Here is a 22,623-nt window from a genome sequence, read left to right as displayed (position 1 = left end):
GCTGCTGCTTCTGATGGGGGTTATTCCCCAGAAAGTAGCTTGCATATCATGAAAAGGCTTCTAAATTAGAATATAGTGCTTCCAAAAAAAGAGAAGCCCTTTTCCACCTTAATTAGTCATTCAGGATTACAGTCCACAACATGGATGTCAAATTTGTGGCGTTGCATTGCCGTCACGTGATGTATCGTGACGTTTTTCCACTTCACAGAGCTGGGGTAGCATGGCCTGCACGTAACACATCTGGCCCATGGGCCACCAGTTTGACACCCCTGGTGTACAAGCAAGATCAACATAGTTTCTCAAGCCACAAATCCTAACCCACCGACCATAATAATGGCCCATCACAGGTTTAATTTTGCTCCAGAAGTTGTGGGTGCTCCAACGATGGAGGTTTTTAAGAAGAGATTGGACAACTATTTGTCTGAAATGGTATAGCGTTTCCTACTTGACGGGGTTGGACTAGAAGATCTCCAAGGCAAGGTCTGTTATTCTGAAAAGACATAGGACTACCATGAAAAGTTATCATGGCTCAGGGGTAGAGACAAATATTGAAAATAAAGTTTAAAAACAGAATACTTATAGGGCACACAGTCCACTCAGGAATTTTTGTTTAGTGTTTTGGATTTGATAAAACAATTGAGAAAAGAGTTGACTATCACTGCAATTACTGGATCAACTGGAGAGTATGCCATCTCCGGAGATGTGATTACAGTATGAAAGTGATGAAGATTACAACTTTTATGACTTCAGTGCCATTTGCTCAGTGATAATGAGGACTGGTGTCTTCCCAGTGGATCACTTATCAGAAAAATGAAGAGGCCACAGTTGTCCTAACTTGCCAAAAAACCAAGAGGGAAATGGTAGCACCACCCATACTTCAACTCTGCCCCAACCCTACTCTTCCCCTCACCCTCAGGTATTTTTTTCAGTCAACTTGGTTGGGAATGTATTTAAAACTTCAAACCTGCCATATGATTGAGCACAAGACCCCTGCTGGATCAGACCATAGTTCTAGCTAGACTAATTCCTCCCTCTCACAATGGATATGCAGAAGCTTCTGGAAAGCCTGACATGAGGGGCAAGACAACACCCAATTCCCTCAGTAACTTTGGGATTCAGCAAAATAAATGAGATAGTTTACAATTTCCAATCCTCAGTGAAGCGGTCTAGTTCACTTTAAAGCCACCAAATGCTAGAGACCATCACACTGAATGGCAGCTGGTCTTGATTTTGCCAGTCTTAAAAATCTACAATCCACTGGTTTCACTGGTAATGGCCACATTAGCTGAATACCACAAAATGTTTTGTTTAGGGGAGGCCAAATATCCGAGTAAGGGCACTTACTTCCCATCCTGTCTAATCTTACAAATCACTTTCCATACCCCCAATTGTTTTCCTTTTCAACTAAAGTGCCATAAATATTTTAGCTCAGCTGTTTGGGCCTGATGCCTTCCATAAATATCGGGACTACAGATCCATGAATATGCCAGGCAACATGTTGGCTGGGATTTCTGGAAGTCAGAATTCCAGAAAGAAAATCTGATTTAACTCAAGTGAGCATTTTGGAGCTGGCTTATATACCTATATGTCATAGTCATTCTATTTCAGAATTTCCTCTGAAAACCATCCAGCAAGCTTGCTGAAATGATAGAACTAAAACCCTACAGTACGGCGCATAGTAGAAAAATCAGACTTACAAATGCTACAATTTTTTTACTTGATTACTCCTAACCATCAACAAAGAAAATCAGAGATTAGAAACTTTTTCATCTCTATTAGTCAGTTGGGGAAAGGGGCCCTAAAACAGAAAAATGCTTGTTTGCTTTAGACAGAAAAAAAACGGGGGAATAGGACAAGAGCAAAATCAAGAGAAGCATATCATGTCAAACAGGTACCTCAAAAGCAATAAAGCAAATGAACTTTTGAAGGAAACATGAGAGTAAAGCAAAGGAAATTGGTTGGGAAGCACAGGCAAATAGGATGGGAAAGAGACAGGGTTACAAGACCTTTTACTAATACATCATCCATCTATATTAATCCTCTGATTTGGTGTTTCAAAGAGTATTGTGGATGTGCAGAATCACAGCATGTTTGCAGTAACTCCAAATTCTCCCCAAGGCCAGGCTTCCAGTCTTCTGTGAGCATCTCTTCAGTAAGCATGTGATAGTGTGTGAAGGGCAAGATGGATTCTTCCAGTTAAATCATCTGGAACACAAATCTGAGGTAGAATTTGAGGAAAGTACAGCAGCTGGATAAATAACAATTCACAACCTCAGCAACTGGAAAGACAACCCTCCCTCCATTTTCATTATAGCCTTACAGACTTCACTGGCTATCAGAACTCAAGAGTGGCCCCTCCCACCCATCCCCCCTCCCTTCACTTTCCATAGCCTCCATCAGCAATCACCTATCTTCTCAAGCATGTTTTCTCGAACCCCAAGCTTCTTCAGGTTTCACTAAAGCCTTTTTCCATCTCTCTTCCCCAATTCTAGGGACATCATGCTCCAGGGATAGATGCTAGAGGTTAACTTTGCACGGCCTCCCTCCCATTGAATTTTTGTGCTCTTTCGTTATATTTCTAGCCTGCTCTTCTCGAGATTAGGTTCAATGTTCTGCTTCTTTTTCCCCTTACAGTCGCGTCAATCCAAAATTTCTGGGTATCCTTGTTGCTTTCCTTTTTATAACCACAAGGTGCTGTTTGTCAACACCTCCTCGATAGGCCCTTCATACATGTCACCCATAATTCTGAAACAAAAATTACGCAGCTGACCCAGGATCAATGCCTGAAACGGCTTCTAATTTTCTTAAAAAACAAAAGGCTGGCACCTCTGAATTCTGACTTCTTCCATCATCCATAGACTATCCACAAATGTGTTCCTCGTTCCTGTATCTGGATTCTTCTGGAATCTATCTATTGTCTACCCTCCATCCTTTTGGCCATCTCAACCCAAATGAACCGATAACCCCCTCCATTCTCTTGGTTAAGCAGATCCTACTTCCCTGCATAAGAACGAACCGCTGTGACCAATCTATCAAGAACACCCAGGTTAAAGCACCAAAACCAAGTTTACCTGGTGGACTGGGACTCATTAAACCAACACTCCACATAATTACAGGAGAGTCAAGTGTTTCTCTAGTTAATGCTGGAAAAGAAATCGAAATATTTCTGGGTGCAGGTAATCTCTCTCCAAACTAGTTAAGTAGAAACTAAACAGCTAGGATTCTAAGAACCAAGAAAAAATAGGGAAGGTTTTTATCCATGTAGTGTCCCGTCCCGTCCCCAACAATGTATCAAGAATTGAATAGTTTGATATTAAGATAGTCTCTAGATATTCAGGTACTACAGTACCATCTAATTATGGTATTCACTAAAATACAATTGGCCAGCACAAAGCCTCAGATGTTTAGGTTCTTTAGTCAATAAAGCTTTTTCTCCACATTCAAGAGGCTTAGAAATGCTCGTTTTCAGGCCCCCATGCAGATTTCCACAGCATTTACTAAAGTCTCAGTCAGGCATATTAAGGTCTGGAGGTCAGTCTTTAGCATTTGTTAAAGCTTCATTATCCAGAGTTTCAAAAAAACGGGGGGGGGGGATTGTGAGGGGAGAGAATTGGTCTATCTGAGGCAAGGTTACTGAACGTAAAGATGAACAGTAAATAAAGCTTTTCCCCCAACCTTGGGGCACATTGATATGTACAGTATCAACTAAATGTGAAATAAAGTCATCCGCGTGGACTCTTAAATCAGGATCCTCATCGCCAATGGACATGGTTATTACTGGTCTTCTTGACAGGTCTTCTTTCATATGCTGGTGGCAGCCATACCTCACCACCAAGGCTTTTCCGTGAGCTTCCCACTGTCCTAGACATTTCCTAAAACGTTCTTCTCTCCCACCATGTTCATAGCATCGGGTCCTGTTGCAAGAGCTGAACAAGAACTGGAGTCTCCACAACCTCAGAACATCGGCAATGGCCTTTTCTTGCAGGGGTCTTCAACTGTTAAATACTGGAGAACCCATTGCCTTCATATTTCAGTTCAATTAAATGTTCCTTAGGGGAATCCTTAACATGGCACCTTTGATGCTTGAGCAGGTTGGCTCGGCGGGTGAACCCCTTCCCACAGCTGGAGCACCGGAAGGGCTTGGTCCCAAAGTGGGTCCGCTGATGGATGAGGACTTCCAGGGTGGTGCTGAAGCTGCGCCCACATTCACTGCACTTGTAGGGCCTCTTGCCTAGGTGACTGCGCTGATGCTTGAAGAGCTGGGAAGTCTGGCTAAAGTGCTCAGGACAATTGGGGCATTTGTAGGGTTTCTCTCCCGTGTGGATACGTTGATGCCTTTCCAAGTGGGAGCTCCAGGCAAAGCTTTTGGAGCAATACTGGCACTTGTGGTTCTTCTCCATGGCGTGACCCCGCTGATGAGCTAGGAAAGCAGAGCTGTCCCCAAAGCATTTGTCGCAGTCTCCACATTTATAGGGCCGGGTATGAGAATGAGTCTTGTTGTGATGAAGGAGGTGGACCTTCTGGGCGAACTTCTCCCCACAGATAGGGCAGGGAAACGGGCGCTCCCCAGTGTGCACCCGACGGTGGCGCTCAAGATGGGAGGCCCACACGAACCCTTTCCCACACTCTTCACAGAGATGGGTGCGCTCGCGGTGGTGTCCCCGCTGGTGTCGCATCAGTGTCTGCCGACTCCGGTAGACCTTGCCACAGTCCTCGCAGCCCAGATGGGTCTTCTTGTGTTCCTCCAGCTCAGAGATCTGTGCAAAGCTTCTCCAGCAGGCAGGGCAGTTGTAAGGGCGCTCGCCCATGTGGTTACGCCGGTGCTTGGCCAAATGGGCACTCTGGCTGTACGACTCTCCACACTCAGGGCACTTGAAAGGCCTCTCTCCGGTATGGACCCGCCGGTGCCTCTCCAGATGGGAAGCCCAGATGAAGCATTTCCCACAGTCCGAGCACTTATGGGGCTTCTCTGCAGTATGGCCCTTCTGATGGTTCTCCAGGGCTGAGCTCTGGGCAAAGCGTTTCCCGCACTCAGGACACTTGAAGGGCTTTTCGATCAGCTGGGCACAGCTGTGCTGCAAGAGGTGGAAGTTCTGGCTGTAAGCTTCCCCACAGTTGAGGCATTTGAAGGGCTTCTCTCCCGTGTGCATCCGCCGATGGCGCTCTAGGTGGGAGCTCCAGATGAAGCATTTCCCACAGTCGCTACACTGGAACGGTTTCTCCCGAGCGGCGTTGGCTTCGCTCCTCTGGCGCCCTCTGCCGGCGGAATGAAGGGTCCTCGTACAATCTGAGCAACGTCTCTCAAGGCTTTTTTTCAAGGCGTGTCCACGCTGGGTGGCTTTGTCCTTCTTCACCACTGGAATGATCTTTGGCTGCTTGGGAGTTTCCCGTCTCGTCAAGGGCTTGACCCTTCTGGGCGCACTTTGAGAGGTACCTGGCCGCAACTCTTCCATGCCTTCATGCTCTTCTTCGTCATCCTCATCCTCATCCTCATCATCGTGGTTACTGTTGTTTAGCAGTTGATTAGCTGCTAAGACAAAGGCAAAAAGTTAAACTCCTGGCCAACATCACACCCAGCCCATGTTATTCCAACTCTTTTGATTTGGTGTTTCAACACTGAAATATTCAAATTCCTGGCAAATGTCATAAGTATCACTTCATTTTTTAAAAAGCTGTTTACATAATCTTATTTGTTCTAATGTTTCTTTATAAGGGACTTCACGACTTCTGAAAGGAATGCACATACCTAAAAATTGATGTCATAATATTTAAAATAAGGCTATAGAAGACTTTTACTTCTCCACCCACCCAACAACGGTTTGAAATTTGCAAAAGCAAAGTAATTTTATTTTCAATTTTGCTTATTATGTACTTTAGGAGCAGCAAAAAAAAAAAAAAAAGGAAATAGGGCTATGTAAATATTTTAAATAAACAAGCTAAGTGAATTTGTCAAATGTATTCACAGCCTTTCCCAACCTGGTGCTCTTCACATGTGTCAGACCACAATTTCTATCATGTAATTAGCAGTTCTCCCAAAGGAGCGAATGTATTACTGCTGTTATAGCCTAATGCAGTAGAGGGTGCTAAATTAGAGGAGATTACCATAAGAATGGAGCACCATTCCAATGTATAAATGGGCCAACTAGCCTAATCCCTAATTACAATAGCTACCAATTAGAGATTACAATTACAATTATATCCTGCCTCTCACCTTTTATCCTTTATTTAAGAAGAAAACAAATTTCACTGCATAGGGAATGTTTTTCCTGGACCCTCTGAGTAAAGGTAAAATTTCCACCATCTCTAATCCATTCCCACCAAGCAGCAGATACACCAAACAGATTAAGAATCACAGTCCAAGTTCTTGGGATACTCTGAGTCTAAAGGCTAAAGGAATTAAAAAGGCTTGAAACCAGGTGGCCGATATGAGGTTTGCAAAGAGAAAAAGAATTGGGAAAATGGACTGAGAAGGAAATAGGGTTGGCCAAACTCCAAGGATGAATGCTTAACATCAGGGGTGTGAAAATATGGCCCCCTTACAACCTGTAGACTTCATGCTGGCTGGCTCAGGAATTCTGGGAGTTGAAGTCCACAGGGCTCCTGGAAAAAGAAAGGTAAAACATACAAGGAAGATGGAAGGGGCAGGGCACAGGGAAGGTAATTTCAGTCTAGGACATCCATTTGGGGACATAAGTGTAGCTAACAACACAGAACTGGAGTAGAATGCAGCTAAGAGGATGCAGAAAGGTAAAGTCCAGGCAGAAAATCATGAAATACCATAGCCTTTCCAAGAAAAAGGAACACCTCAGCTCTCCCACCTGTCCTACTTCTCATCTTTTTTTCATTGACCAGGGATACTAACCAGGATTAGTAAGCAGCTGGAAGAGATCTTCCTGGGCAGCTATTCTTGCTCTCCTTCTCTCTGCCATTAGACGAGGCTTTATTCTCCTCTCTCTCCTCCAGGAAGACAGCCAAGGAAAGACTGAAGGGCCTTTAGGCTTGGGAATGGCTATTTGTCTAATGGGTGGAGCCCACCGGATAAAAAAAAAAAACCCCTCCCACAGAGGAAATGGGAGGAGTTAAAACTCAGAGAGGGAGGGAGGATACAGGGGTGGGATGCAAGAGCTTTTGAGTAGCCTGTCCCACCTGGACAAGTTTTCCAAAACTTGTATGGCTTTTTACAAAGGACACCTGAGATGATCCCAAGCATTTAAACTTTGTTTTTTTTGAGATATCTGGGGGGGGGGGGGAATCAAAATCTTTGCACATCTAAAGCAGAATTCTATGCTGGCTCAGGAATTCTGGGAGTTGAAATCCACAGGACTTTAAGTAGCTATAGTTGGTCTAAAGCAGGGGTCTCCAAACTTGGGAACTTTAAGACTTGTGGACTTCAACTCCCAGAATTCCCCAGCCAGCATGTCTTAAAGTTCCCAGGTTTGAAGACCCCTGGTCTAAAGGAAACAAGCCTGACTTTTCAGAAATGAGCCCAGCATTCAACTACAATGAGAAACTTGCTTTCATATTGTGAGACTAGGTTGACACATACAAAAAAAATGAAGCAGATGCCTGAGAGGATAAACAGAGAGGATAAAAAGCCAGGAATCTTTGTCTAAAACAGGATTTTAGTGGGATGCAACAGTGGTGGGATTCAATTTTTTTTTACTACTGGTTCTGTGGGCGTGGCTTGGTGGGCGTGGCATGGCTTGGTGGGCGTGGCATGGCTTGGTGGGCGTGGCAGGGAAAGGATACTGTAAAATCTCCATTCCCACCCCACTCCAGGGGAAGGATACTGCAAAATCCCCATTTCCTCCCGATCAGTTGGGACTCGGGAGGCACAGAAAGAATAGATGTGGGCGGGGCCAATCAGAGGTGGTATTTACCGGTTCTCCAAACTACTCAAAATTTCCGCTACCGGTTCTCCAGAACTGGTCAGAACCTGCTGAATACCATCTCTGGTCTGCAACCTTGGCAACTTTAAGCCTGGCGGACTTCAGCTCATTGGCTGGAGAATTCTGGGAGTTGAAGTCCTCCAGGCTTAAAGTTGCCAAGGTTGGAGACCCCTGGTCTAAAAGATTCCTTCAGGGAGGTAGATAAGAAGGAACCCAGTCCTTAAGGGAAACAAAAGGTCAAAAATGTCGCCTGAATCAGACAGAGGATGTTGGACTGTTAGTACGTGAGTGAGGGGCCATAAGGCTAGCCTGTGTGACTGCCTGTGAGTATGACAATGCTATCATAAGAGAAGTTCATTGACTCCAATGCAACAAGCTCCAGCCAAGACTTTCCCATAAAGGGTTAAATGACTTATCTTTTTTCTGTAGCTTTCAACACCCAAGGAATAGCTCTACTTCTCTGGGTAAAGCTAAGTAAAGAATGCTTAGGTTAGTGGATAAGTACTCAACAGAAATTCACTGAGTGATAAAAAAAAATTCAGTGACTTGCATATCTCATTGAGACAAAAATCACTATTAAAATCTGCATGAAAACCAATACGCTAGAAAGTTAAAATCCACTCCACTTCCAGCCAGCTTTGAAGTGGAAAATCTGGTTAATTCCCAACTAACCAATCAGATTTCTGCCTTAGTGTGTTGTCAGTCTCCAGCTTCTGGTTCAAAGTTAATTGAGTAAATCATGGTGGTTTTTTTTACCATGAATGAATCTGCCATAAAGTCACAGTTAACACATGCTCCTCCGCGTGCCCACGCATGCTCCTATTTCGGCACTCAGTGCCGAAAAGGTTCGCCAACACTGATATAGGCTATTCTGGAGGGTACCATGTTGAGAAAAAACTAGTCCCTTGACCATCTAGGACACTGATGGCTAACCTTTTTGCTATCGCGTGCCAAAAGCGGGGGGAGCGTGGTGGGGTCACACACACGTGTGCCCACATCCATAATTCTATGCCCCCCCCCCGTGCTCTCCCCGCTTTTGGCACGCAATGACACGGTGGGTCCGGTAGGCCCATTTTTTGTTCTCCCCAGGCTCCAGAGCCTTTCTAGGAGCCTGGGGAGGGCAAAAACGGCCTTCCCCACCCCCTCAGAGGCCCTCCGGAGGCCGGAAAGTGTGTTTCCTGACTTCTGGTGGGCCCAGAAGGCCCAAAAATCAGCTGGCCGGCGCATGCATATGTGCCCAAGCTGAGCTCGTGTGCCCACCGATATGGCTCCACGTGCCACCTGTGGCACCCATTCAATAGGTTCGCCATCACGGATCTAGGATAATTTGGCCTAGCTTTTGATTCCTTCACATCAGTGCTCACATTTTTCCCCTTTCTAAAAGAAAGTTCTATCCTATTTTGTACACTCTGCCTACAAAATGCTAAAGAAATTACGTTTGAGAGAGTTTGAGTTAAAAATTATTTTTGATTTCTAACATATACAGTTCCTTAGCCCTCTTGAATGGTTGCTTGAGTAGAAAGGTAGGGTATAAATCAAACAAATACAGAAACCAGTGATATGGGATTTCAATTCCATCTTTGTTTTGGCTGAACATCAATTACAGTTGCTAACCCAAACATTGTTTGTTTGTTTGTTACTTCCAAGTAAAGAAAGTGGAATCTGAACTGTAAAGACAGGAAGAAGCTTTACTTGGATGGGTTGTTCAAATCTATATGATGTATAATATCCGATTTACATATATGTAGATCTTGCAAGAAATTTTCATCCAGTCTGAAATTGCAATCCAATATTCTACCGTGTTTCCCCAAAAATAAGACCCTATCTTATATTTTTTTGAACCCTGAAATAAGCGCTTGGCCTTATTGCCATGTGCTCAAAAGCCTGATTGGGCTTATTATCAGGGGATGTCTTATTTTGGGGGAAACAGGGTAGTATTTGCAGATGTGAAACTTGTACAGAACAAGATTAGAAGTTTCCAAGGCTATAATGAGAGAGATTGTGTGATTGGAATCCAGAAAACTGTCTTGATCTCTGTAAAATGAAATGTTTGATGGGAGTCAAATGAAGGGAACCAAAATCCATTTAGCTTTTGGAACAACTCAACTCTGGAATAACCAGGCAGAGGATGAGCTAACCCCAAACAATTAAGTTCCTCAACCTCCTTCCTTTCCACTCAAAAACTTGACAATTGCAGCTACATTATCTAGACTCTTGCATTTGGAATGATACAACCACATATGGCCAACATTGCCTGTTCAAGGAGTACACTTTTTATCTTTCTAACTGCAGATTATGCAGAAGAGACAGGATTATGAGGCAGGACCAGAACATGCTAGTAATATTCAGGGAAGTTACTGAACTGTGCAGCTTCATTAAGCAGCTTCATTAGAAAAGTTAATACCATAGTAGTATGTTCTGAATCAATGGAAGTGGTCACAATCATCTTTTCTATTCTGTCTTTGCCACTTTCTCATTGAAATGAGCAAAGATCAGTCAATATGGAGTTCCATATAGAGACATACTATACTGTCTCCAGCGCCATAGCCTCACACAACTTGCTTGCTATTGCCATATTCATTGGACACATGGAAGCATCAGATATCTCCTCCAATAAGGCATCCAAAGAATGCTGGGATTCATAGGCATCTAATGCAAATTACAAGGACAAAACAGACCTTGTGACATCAAGATGCAAATTGTAACTCTTCCTACTTGCATCTTGACATAATGACAGAAGTCCATGGTAGGTATCACAGCAAATATTTCATCATTCCTCAGCCAGCATGATCATATCTGAAGACCAACACAGTGAGGAAGATGATCCAAGTGGGGAGTAGAAGGACTATGAGATGTAAAGAGCTAATAAGTTCCAAGTTTGAGTCATGAAAGGTACAAATTCTTTACTCTTCCTACACTATCCACTAGTAAATCAAACCAATAGGCAGAGACAATGTACACATTTTGGACTTGGATTTCTAGCTCAACAAGTCTGTGAAGTGTTTGGAGTAAAGCCTGTTCAGCATGTCTCTCCTAAGATGCAGTGATGTACACAATGCTTTATGCATCCCCAAAAAAGTACCCTGAATTCTGGCCAAAGCCTCAAACAAGACTGGGGAAAAAATTCTGTATGAAAATCACTTCACAACTGAGCTCTCTGTTCAATTAAACCTTACCTGTGCTGATGCTTAAGAAATCTGATATTGATTCTTTTGGAAAGCATATGCACTTGTTTCCCTTCAACCAGATTGTTTACTCTTCAGGGATCTGGGAATCTACATGTTCCAACCAATCATTATACCTAAGATCACAAATGGTGATACAGGACATAAACTGTTTATCTTTCCCCCACCTCATAAATCCACCTCATAAGCCAGAGCACAATCCCTATCAACCAAATCATTCCTATTTAGAACATTGAGTTGAATAAAATCAGTATGCTTCTTAAACATATCTAAGAAAGACACATTCTGGTAGAGAGAATTTCCCTGAGGATGGGCTCCAGCACGAGTCCGAAACCTCAGAAGACAAGCTCTGGTCCCAGTGACCGACCCAGATTGGATCATGCAACATTATCCTGGGACACGTATATTTGCCTTCATATCTGAGAGAAAGCTTAAGAACTTCAATACAGCACTTTAATGTATTACTATGATATCCATGGGATCAACCATCACTTTTCCAACTGCAAAAGAGATGGAGATGATCTCTTATCTCAGCAATCTCCAACCTTTCCAGTTCAGCGGACTGGGGAGGGAATGGTTTCGTGCGCGCACACGCACCACTTTCACAAGTGCAGCTTCATGTGCACACACTCACCCACCATTTCCGCATCCTGGTTCCAAATGGGCTGCGGCCTGGGAGGTTGGGGACCCCTGTCTTACATCACTCTCTCAATGCCAAAGCAGTATAAGTCACACTTCCTTCTGCAGAATCCGGACATCAAATGAAACAACATTCAGCCTGAGGCATGATATTAGGGCCTCTACCAAATCCCAAATGTTTTCTACTCATCCCTTTTATTCTTGTAACATCCTTATGAGACTAAATATAATAATGCCCAGCTCACTTTATATTGAGTAGAGATCTGGACGTGGTGAGGAAGAGGTAAGAGAGATTGTTTATTCAAATATTTCCTTAGGGAGATCCATACTCCTTTGTCATAAGAAAGTGAGAAGATTCAGCCCTTTCCTTGCATGTCTCACAGATGACAAAAGACTGTCTTTATTAGACCTAAGAAATCAAATACAAATATGAGCAAACAGAACAGTGATTCCAAAATAGAAAAAAAGAGAAAGTGTATTCTTACCAAGAGACATTAGTGTCTCATAGCTTTCTTGCATAACATCTCGATACAGAGCCTTCTGACGCTGGTCTAGATACACCCATGGCTCCATGACACAAATAGTGTTCTCAGAGGCTTACTAGCACCTGTCAAAAAACAAATTAAATGCAATGGATTTCACTGAAGTAGACTTCCCTTACTTGGAGCCCTCCCATCGTATTTTGCAGCCCAGCTGCATTTTTCCGCATACTTGTAGCAATCATTTCATCTTATTCGATCAATGTTAACAAAATATTCCATAAGCATAAAGCAATATTTTATCTGCTTCCAGCTTGTTTGATTTAAAAAAAAAACCCAAAGGGGAACAATAATGTACTGCAGTAGCCACTTAAAACAGCAACAGCTGCCCTACCACAGAGGGAGTTTGGGGCAGGACAGAAGGAGTAATTGCCTCTCCATGCCAATAAAACTCATAATCATAAATACACAGAGAAAGAGAGCTTCCCCTTACAACCAGCAGCAGAATTTCCCATACAAGGCCCCAGGGCAAAAGCCCATTTGAAGTGCTTTTCATGCACCAGACTCTTGCAGGCATCTGGGGACCAGGCTGCTGCTCTTGGTTTCCATGGCTTCCAGTTTCAATACAGAAAAGGCTTCACAGGCCTTTAAGGACTTTTACATGATAGGCTTACAGTGATTCCATAACTGTGTTTTCCTCTCTCAGAAAGAGACCCTGGGTGTTATCCTTCCAGGGACATTTGGGGGGCTGGGGGGGAGTGGGGAAAACTTCCAAGAATCCTCAGCATTTTTTGCAAAAGCAGGATCTGCCAGACTTTTCCAAAAGAGGGGAAGCTTCCTCAACCCTCTCAATTTCCCTAAGCAGTTTAGTGTAGTGGTTAAGGCACTAAACTACAAAGCAAGAGACCATAAATTCTGGTGATAGCTTAGGCACAAAGATATCTGGGTGACCTTGGGCCAGTCCCTCCCTCTCAACAGTAGGAGGAAGGCAGGAAAGGGAGCAAACTATTTCTGAAAAAATAATGCCAAGAAACTGGCAGGGACTGAAGCAAACTCATTCCACTGGGACTACAGCTAGTGATATTTGCAGGGTTTTTTTTTAACATTCACCACAGCTTTCTTTTTCCAGCTTGGCTTATTTCATCTCTCGCCCCTCAGAGGCAGCTTAAAAATATATACATATATGTTTTAGATCTACCTAATGGTCCAGAAGCAGCAGAATCTTCACCTCCCTCCAGGAAGAAAAAGTGCTCCGCTAACAATATATGTGAATCTGATGGCTATTTTGAACTATCCTTCTGTCCTTGCAGATTCCTGCAACCCCCTGCAGCAAAGAGGCTGGCTTTGTGAGACTTTTTAGCAAATCGCCTGTCCGACTGCAGTCAGCAGGTTCCTAAGCAATGCCGTGCTCTGAACTTAAATTCTCTCATATCAAAGTTCATTCCCAGCACCGCAGCAAGTCCTGATCCAGTACTAAATAATGGGTAAATTTAGCTTGCTCAATCTTACATGCTCTGAATCAGGTTGGAAAGAGACAAAATCTACACAGGCATTCTGACTTTGAAATTGTATGTCTGGGCTGTTTTATAATCCTCTTGGTACTGAACAGGTCTGCCTTTGTATCATAAGCTACTGTGAGAAAACTGTAGTTTTGCAAAGGAGCTAAAAAATACATTTAAAAAGAAAGAAATTCATTCAGCCCTGGAAGGAAATTTTAAGCCATTCTGTATGCAGATCTGTTCAGGGATTAGTCCTATTGAATCCAGCTATACTTAACCTCCAGATAAGTACACACAGAAATACAATTCTTTGCAAGGCTTCTATTATTATTTAAACACAAAAGGTGTTTTATTTAAATGACCACACCTTACTGTTGTCATTTGTCCCAATCATAGCCTTTTAACACACTCAGCTTCTTCAACATTGCAGTGATGCTGTCATTTTTATCGCAGATCTGTGCAAGTGTAACTGTATCATTTCATCAACAAATCAAATGTACACAACATTATCGATAATCATTTCAGGTCAGTTTATTGATTTGATCAACCACCCAGGAGATTTAGGTGGCAAGACTCAATATCTCGATACAGGAGACGGGCATCCCCAGAAGTGGCAGGAAGATAACAAGGGAAGAAGCAAATGCAATACCTTTGCACTTCTGTATATTCAGGATGCTATTACTATAGATCAAAAACAGGCCAATGCTGTGGGTTTTTCCCCCAATCGCATAATAAAATAACCTCTGCTACTGAATATACATTGAAATATACCACCTGCTCCTTAATCAAGAGGCTACTTAGAATACAGACGCCCCTAAAATTAATTTGGGATGTGTATGCCACAGCAACCTATGACCCCATCCGGGAGCAGCAAACTGGCCCCCAAATCTGATCGGCCTATGCCTAAAACGTCTTGAATCAGGTAGGGGGAGGGGGCGGCAATCCATTGCAGTGATTGACTCTTTTTTATTATTTTATTAATTTTTTATTAATCATATTTCTATGTCGCCCACTCTCCGAGGACTCTGGGCGGCTTACAACAATCGACAGTATACTAAATAGCATATTGCCCCCCAACAATCTGGGTCCTCATTTTACCCACCTCGGAAGGATGGAAGGCTGAGTCAACCTTGAGCCTGGTGAGATTTGATCTTTGCTTTAAAAAGGACAGAAAATGAAATATCCCCTCTTTTAAGTGCAGCTCTTTCTCCGCTACCCGCCTCAAGGGCCCATGTCACACATACACACACACACACACACATACACACAAGCCCCTCACCCCGATCTCACACACACACACACACACACACACACACACACCCTGCAGCCCAAGAACGTCCCACCAATACTCAATTGGGGCTCCTCTCCTCTTTCCAAATCCTCCTACCACGGCATTGATTTTATTTCGATCAATGACTCCCCACCCTCCTACCCATTCCACACACACACATACACACACACAAAAAAAACACCCGAGGCGAGGGGCATCGGGACCAATCCCTGCAAAAAAAAAAAAATAAATAAAAATCCTCCAGGCCCGGATGGCGACGGCCCCACCCCCTCCTCCAGGATTTGCCTTGAATCACCTGCAATCGGCCTGCGGTGCAGCTCCAGCAAGTTTGCAGGTGGGGCGGGGAGGGAGGGAGTCCCTCTATTGCAGGGGGGGGGATCGGCGGCGGACACAGCAGCAAAGCACTTAAAATTAATCCGGATGTGCAGCGGCGACTGAGTCGCGAAACTCCGCCTCTGTAAGTGGGGCTGCCGAGCGGCGGCCACGGCCGAGAAAGGAGCAGCTTCCCCTTCTAAACAGGAAGAGGAGCCCTCTGGCGGGCACAGCCCACATCGGGGACCCCCGAAAGATGAGTCCCCGTCGGGGGTCTGGAAGGATTTGAAGCCCGGACCGGGATTAATTGGGTGGAATTTAAGCCAAATACCTTGAACCCTCAAATTCTGGATGAGCGCAACTCCATCCTCGTCTGATCCTCCTAGTTTTGGCGTGTGACACTTTCTAGCCTAAAATTGTGGTGGCTTTGGAGTCCAGCGGGCTCTGCCAGTAGAGCTTTCTGTGAATCAGCATCCTTTCTTGGCAGTAAATGAAACTGATGTCAGCAGAATTGCTATTTAGGCATACTGTACAGGCTGGCTTACAATTCTTAACAACAATGGACTTTCAGTGTCCCCATTGTGCTAGACTGCGCTGCTGGGCTGGGAGTGCGGAGCCACCTCCGTGTCCACAGATGAACTGCACAACAGTTCTTTCTTCTTTGAACCCAAAGGACTATACATAAAGATGATAAAGCAGGTGCAAATAGATGTAAATTTTATCCCATGTATGTGGTTTCCCAAACACATGAAAACTCAGGGGGGCACACAGTGATGCCAGCCTCATACCCCATAGACACCATGCCCACCCAAAGGATAAGGTATACAGAGGTGCCCTTTTGGATATATACTTGAGTGCAAAAACCAGAAGATCTCCACAGGGAAGAGGTGAAACCCCAAGATGGTGACCACAATGATGCATTCAAGGCCCTGCCCCTTTTTAAAATGTATTGCCATCTTAATTTTTTTTGACACAGACACACCTTTTGAAAGATCTCTGTAGAATCAGCATCCTTATACAGGTAGTCTTCAATTTACGACTGGTTCCTTAGCGACTGGTTCAAGTTATGACCCACCTGGAAAAGGGGACTTACAACCAGGATTTGATGTTGTGAAAGTCAGCCCCCCCTCTGTAGTCACATGACCATGCTTTGGGTGAACGGCTGCATTTATGACAGCGTTTAACAATGGTTTTGCATGTTCAGTTTTGGCAAAAGCACACTCACAGCAAACCATTGGTTTGTTTAATGACTGCCACAGCTGTTTTACAAATGCCAACTTTGCTTAATGAGTGCCACAAAAAAGGGTCCATTATAGTCATATGTTGATATTACCTCTAAAGCAGAATTTCTGATTGCGTAGAGTGGTAGTTCTTAAACGGGGGTATTTATCTTGGGAGTATTGACCCAAAAAGCAGACCCTTTACCTGCGGGAAAGCAAGGAGGAGGAAGAGGAGGAGAAGAAGAAGAATAATACTGAGGGTAATGGAGCAATTTATAATTACTGGTTTATTAATTGAGGATCCAGTTGCAATTGCCACTGCCAAAGTTCTGATGTATAACAACCGCATCTGGATATTTTTCTGGTGGTAACAACATTACTTAAAAGACTGGAGAAAGAGGTAACCCGGACTTAAGCTTAAGAAACACTGAAAAGAGAGAGAGGTTTTTTTATTCCCCACTTCCCGTTTTAAACTGCTCATTTAGAGGTCTGTGAATGTTGTTTTAAGTGTGTGGTGAGAGACTTAACTATTTTCTTACTAGAAAGTGTTTTGGTAATTGCAAACTATTAAAAAAGATACATCCAGTTAATTAACTGCTTGAATATTACAGTGAATATTATTATTTGCATTCTGCAAATGCAATGAATTCACTAATACAAGGAAGTGAAATTCAGATCTAAAAAATATAAGTTGTCAATTTACAGGCTTCTTTTACTGCTTAATGACAGATTCATTTTTTTCCCATTAATGTGGAATTAGCCAGTGTAATAAAAGTTGTTTAGGTTAGGTATATTAAAGCCAAATTCAAGTGCTCACTTCACCATGGAAATCAGTGGAACTCTCAGTCCAATCTACTACACAGGGTTGTTGTGGGGACAATGGAAGAATCCCCCTCCTACACGTAACACTAAATATATAGCAAGATCACATACATAAATGGTGCCTGGATAGCTCAGCAGACTAATGCATTGTAATTTAACTCCAGCTGTCTGCAATTAGTAAGTTTGAATCCCGCCAGGCTCAAGGTTGACTCAGCCTTCCATCCTTTCTAAGGTAGGTAAATTGAGGACCCAGTTTGTGGGGGCAATAAACTGACTTTGTAAAAATATACAAAAGTATGAAGGCTATTGCTTAACGCATTGTAAGCCGCCCTGAGTCTCCGGAGAAGGGCAGCATATAAATCATTTTTTTTAAAAAAAAATGCATATATGCACACATTCTGCATACAAATGACTCTTGCAGTAATAATGTCTTTATTACTTTTATTGAATGCAGGGTTTAAAAAAATTAAAACTCAATTTTAGTTCCGTCAGTTTCCATGGTTCTTTTTATGTAGTCTATGTAGTTTATGTAGTACTGTTTGGCACCTGCTCTAATTTTCACAAATCCCCCCCTTTTTTTAATAACCAACTGAATTTTATTACAAAATCTATAAAGTGTGAAAACCTGTGTCATAAGGATAAGTGATACTTTTTATATGAATCAGGGTTCCAACGTAACACCCCCAACGAAAGAAAACTCCAAGGCTTGAGTTTCCTCACAGTTAAATTTTATTAGAGATGTAATATTGGCACATCTGGGAAAACCCGAATCTGAACGCTTCCAGGTTTTCCCCACCCAAAAAAAGTTCAAGTCCCTGCCCAACACCCACAAGTCCATCACATGGCCCAATCAAAGCACCATCCCAACTGGAGATGCCTCCCAGTTCCAGCCTCCCAGGTGCAGAGCAAGATGACCTTGACTCTCTGAGAAAGGAGTGTTATTATGACTATATATCACCCATGCTCCATACAATCCCCCCTCCCAGTTTCCCACAGTAGTAAATGTGGCAGGCTTGAAGGCCCAACTGAAAAGATGGCTTCCAGGCCTGACAGGCTAGCAACAAGAATGTCATTTCTTCATGCATACTCTACACTACAGACTTGCTTGAATATGCAAAAGAGTTAACAGCTTCCTACACCCTCTTTACAAATTATTAGCAGTTCAAACACAGTGGAGGTACTGCTGCACCTTGCTGTTCACCCCAAACCCCGCTATGATTTTTCAGAACTTGTAGCAAGGTGTTCTTTTCTGCCAGTAAATGATGGAGTTGGAGTAGTAGAAGCCACCAAGAGAATGATAAAAGGCTTGAAACACTGGTGAAAAGGAGAAAGAGAAATCAGATCAAAAATGGGGGTCCATGTAATTGACTGCAGTCAGGAAAAGAACATTTGCAAAGACCCTGAACCAGACACCTGAACTGATGGTGCTTCTGCCTCTCTAGCACAATCCACAATCAGTATTTAAAAAATTCATGTGTCCCACCTCAACCCTGCCCCTTTCTGGACTAAATGAAGATTTTGAAACCAAATCCTTGTACAACTGACTTCTCCCTTTTTTTAAAATATACAAGTTTGTTTCACCATATTTTGTCCAGTGTACGGTTTCCTGACTTGTATACCGTAAAGGTTTCACATGAAGACAATGAGATGTTCTGCAATTTCCATTTTTCTAAGGACATTCTACAGCTTGACATAGTCAACCCATTTCAAAGGCCCTTTTATAATTAAGGGAGCATGCACTGACTTACCTTTCCCAATTTTCCAGCATGCATCAGCAATGTTTTTTGTTCCTCTGCCTTGTCTTTATTTTATTTTGCTGTTTTTAAAGTGACAGAGAAACAGAAAAATGATAAGCCCCCCAAATAAAAACACAAATACATACATTGTCAAAGAAAAAAAAACACATAAAAATGTTTTAAGCGGAAAAAATACAACAAAAATAGCTATAACATATTTTAGCTATATAGGTATAATTATCTAATGCAATTATTATTCCAGTACATGTATTTTTCTAATACATTTATATAACTATCTCATTTTTGTGTTGGATGTTCGTAAGCATTATGTTGGATAGTGTTGGATTTTCATATGCATTATGAAATAGACTCTTCCAACGAAAACACTTTTAAAAGTAATCCAACTTTCTCCTCACTTCCAGACTTTATATACAATACGTTTTAATTTAGAGGTTAACAGGCAATACACTACAGTAGCTGGTTTACATAGAATGCAAAACCACAACCCCAGTTGACAAAACTGAACTGATGCTTTTATATGATATGCTGTCTCCAATTAAATCATATTGTGGTTTAATGGGATTGGTCCAGTTTGCACAACATTCCAAAACTATGTAAGGATTCCCACAGCACACCAAACCACAAACAGCCCAGCTCATTTTAATCTGAATGTTAAATTAAATGTTAATTCCTGTACAAGATTGCATAATAAATAAGGCCCAAATGGACAGACTTGTAAAACTTCAATCACAACTAAGGGTACCTACCAGGGGTGAAATCCAGCAGGTTCTGACAGGTTCTGTAGAACTGGTAGTGGAAATTTTGAGTAGTTCGGAGAACTGGCAAATACCACCTCTGGCTGGCCCGAGAGTGGGGTGGGAATGGAAATTTTGCAATATTCTTCCCCCAGGAGCAGGGAGGGAATGGAGATTTTGCAGTATCCTTCCCTTGCCACGCCCACCAAGCCACACCCACAGAACCGGTAGTAAAAAAAATTGGATTTCACCACTGGTACCTACATATGTTTGATGGAGTCCTTTCTGGAAGATGAAAGAAATATGTTGAAGGAAAATATTAGGATGAGAATAAATGGAAAAAACTGAAAGAAAAAACCCAATTCTCCATATTTTAAATTTACCTATATTATTTAATATTTACCTATATTAAATTAGTTTTCTTACAGTTTAGTTTCTTTACTACTTGAACAGTTTTCTTTGTTCAGCAAATGGTAGCTTCCATGCTGACCCCAGAAAATGTAAATCAGAACATGTAAGTCAGATAGAATAATAGTGACAAGAAGATAATTATTTGCTTAAGATATTCTTGGAAAAGCTGCTTGATTCTGAGATTTTTATCAGTGGTCTTAAGGCTTTCATTGGAATGGTCCTGCCTTAGTAAGATATTCATATATCCATCTAAAGCATCGATGAATGTGAGATCTTCTATTTGCAAATCATGTAATACGTTGCTAATGTTTCTTAATTTTTTGCTCTCTTGACACTTTGTAAAAAATACTAAATAGGGCAGATTTTAAAAGTATTTTTGCAAATATCTTCAATATTTGGCAGATAACTTTGATTTCATAGACCTGAGCATGTCTTGGGGGACCTCCAGGGTCCTGGAATCAAACTTTTAGAAACAGTGAGATATACACTTCATGAGATGGCCCATGAAGAAGGGGATGAACATAGAAAGTAATGCTCATTAGAAAAGAGAATGGCACGAATGGGCTGCATCTCTATTGTAATAAGTCTGCATCTTGTTTCTTTCAAAATTAACAGATTATCAAGAATCTGCCACCAGATTTTTGCCCCAAAAACCTGTTGAGAAAGGCCAAATCATATCAAGTAGGTGGTAGACCTGAAATGCAATGTTTACTGAGATTAAGTCAAATTCATTACTTGTGATGTACAATAGAAATAGATACTATATTTATAAATATATAAATGCTTAAACATTTAGTAAGACCTACACACATACCTAATGTGCCTTTGGGAAGAAGCAATGTTATTAAAGCGCAGGAAAGAAATAACATCCAAATATATCCAATTTATAGTTTCTTGCAAAACCTTGGGACAGCCAAGAGCCGTACAGGCAGTACAGGCAATCATAGTTTCAGTCTCACACAAATCCATTCCCTCCAGATGTGTTGGGAAGACAATTCTTATCCTCCACCCTAGTCTCGTATTGTGCGCATCTATTAGGAATTATTGCAATCCCGCACATCTGGAGGGCGTGTGCTGGGAAGGGCGGTAATTTAGCATCTGAATTTAAAACTTAAGGACAGCGTCCTGGTCTTTTCCGACAGGCACAGGTTACTGTAATCATATGCTTGGAGAACTTTCACCCGTAGAACGGAGATTACAACTCTCCCTGCGGATGCCTCGAAAAATTGCCGAGGGTGAAATCAACAGTGCTTGGATTCCTAGAAGAGCCCGGAAATCGAAAAGAAGATAGGTTGTCTTCCTGTCCTTTCCTTTTTTCTTTCCCCGGCTCTCGATTTCGCTAAAAGACTCAGTTGCCTTACAAGGCGGGGAGAGGGGGGGGAGGGGACTTGATTTCATAGGTTTGTCTTTGTTCCCATCCGACTGAATCGGAGGAAGGCAGAGACTTCTGGAGAGGCAGCCCTTCACAGCCCCGCTCTGCTTCGGAGCCACGATTGGCTCAGCTCGTTCATGCAAGTCCCAGTCCTGGATGCGGTTCAGAAGGGGACATAGGAAGAAAATATATATATACCCTTTGTCTAAAATGATAGAGGGTTTCCCAACTTGAGCAGGGAGTTAGACTAGAAGACCTCCAAGGTCCCTTTTCAACTCGTTTATTCTGTTAAGAAACTACACTCACTCCCTACAAACTATCTCAAGGGGCTTATATACTGTAAACTCAAACTCAACGCTCCTCCCCAATGCATAGCCATCTTGTACAGTATTATACTGTACTCGGAGTACAGTATAATACTGTACTGGAGGCTCCAACTGGTCCAGAATGCGGCCGCGCAAGTGATAATGGGGGCGACTCGTCGCTCCCATGTAACACCTCTCTTGCGCAAGCTGCACTGGCTCCCGGTGGTCTTTCGGGTGCGTTTCAAAGTGTTGGTTACCACCTTTAAAGCCCTCCATGGCTTAGAGCCTGAATATTTACAGGCCCGTCTGCTGCCACTGACTGCCTCCCACCGACCGATACGCTCCCACAGAGAGGGCCTCCTCAGGGTGCCGTCGGCCAAACAATGTCGACTGGCGACTCCCAGGGGGAGAGCCTTCTCTGTGGGGGCTCCTGCCCTATGGAACGAATTGCCCCCGGATATACGAAGGATCCCCGACCTCCGTGCCTTCCGTCGTGCGCCGAAGACCCTGTTATTCCAACAAGCCGATCTGATGGGACAATAATTTTAATTGGGTTTTAAATATGGATTTTAATATGTTTTATAAGGGTTTTAGAATGGGAATTTTAAATTCGGCCAAAAATTGAATTATTTTAATATGGTTTTTAAATTTGTCTTGTATATTGTTTTATTATGGCTGTTCACCGCCCTGAGTCCTTCGGGAGAAGGG

General features: G+C 42.7%; 1 protein-coding gene and 1 long non-coding RNA gene across 5 annotated transcripts; both read right to left on the bottom strand.

The window, feature by feature from the left end:
- Positions 1-1,698: 1,698 nt before the first annotated feature.
- Positions 1,699-15,898, bottom strand: LOC117674021 (uncharacterized). Of its 4 annotated transcripts, none has more exons than XM_087883838.1 (3): positions 15,626-15,898; positions 12,199-12,320; positions 1,699-5,527 (listed from the first exon to the last, which is right to left on the bottom strand). In XM_087883838.1, the coding sequence occupies exons 2-3, from the start codon at positions 12,284-12,286 to the stop codon at positions 3,999-4,001; spliced, it is 1,617 nt and encodes a 538-aa protein (XP_087739964.1). In that variant the 5' UTR covers positions 12,287-12,320; positions 15,626-15,898; the 3' UTR covers positions 1,699-3,998. The 4 variants fall into 4 exon arrangements, with proteins under 4 accessions (XP_087739964.1, XP_034287693.1, XP_034287691.1 ...); XM_034431802.3 differs by lacking the exon at positions 15,626-15,898 and adding an exon at positions 15,278-15,515; XM_034431800.3 differs by lacking the exon at positions 15,626-15,898 and adding an exon at positions 15,278-15,478 and having other exon boundaries at positions 1,699-5,530.
- Positions 15,899-18,047: 2,149 nt separating this feature from the next.
- On the bottom strand, positions 18,048-21,500 carry LOC117674033 (uncharacterized). Its single transcript, XR_004593644.3, has 3 exons — positions 21,053-21,500; positions 19,085-19,152; positions 18,048-18,650 (listed from the first exon to the last, which is right to left on the bottom strand). It is a non-coding gene; the product is annotated as an uncharacterized LOC117674033 (long non-coding RNA).
- Between the last annotated feature and the right edge of the window lie 1,123 nt (positions 21,501-22,623).

Source organism: Pantherophis guttatus, chromosome 2 (assembly GCF_059756535.1).
Source record: "Pantherophis guttatus breed Tessera chromosome 2, ASM5975653v1, whole genome shotgun sequence".
Classification (NCBI taxonomy): Eukaryota; Metazoa; Chordata; class Lepidosauria; order Squamata; family Colubridae; genus Pantherophis; species Pantherophis guttatus.
Note: the sequence above shows the minus strand (reverse complement) of the source record. Positions and strands in the feature narration are given on the sequence as shown.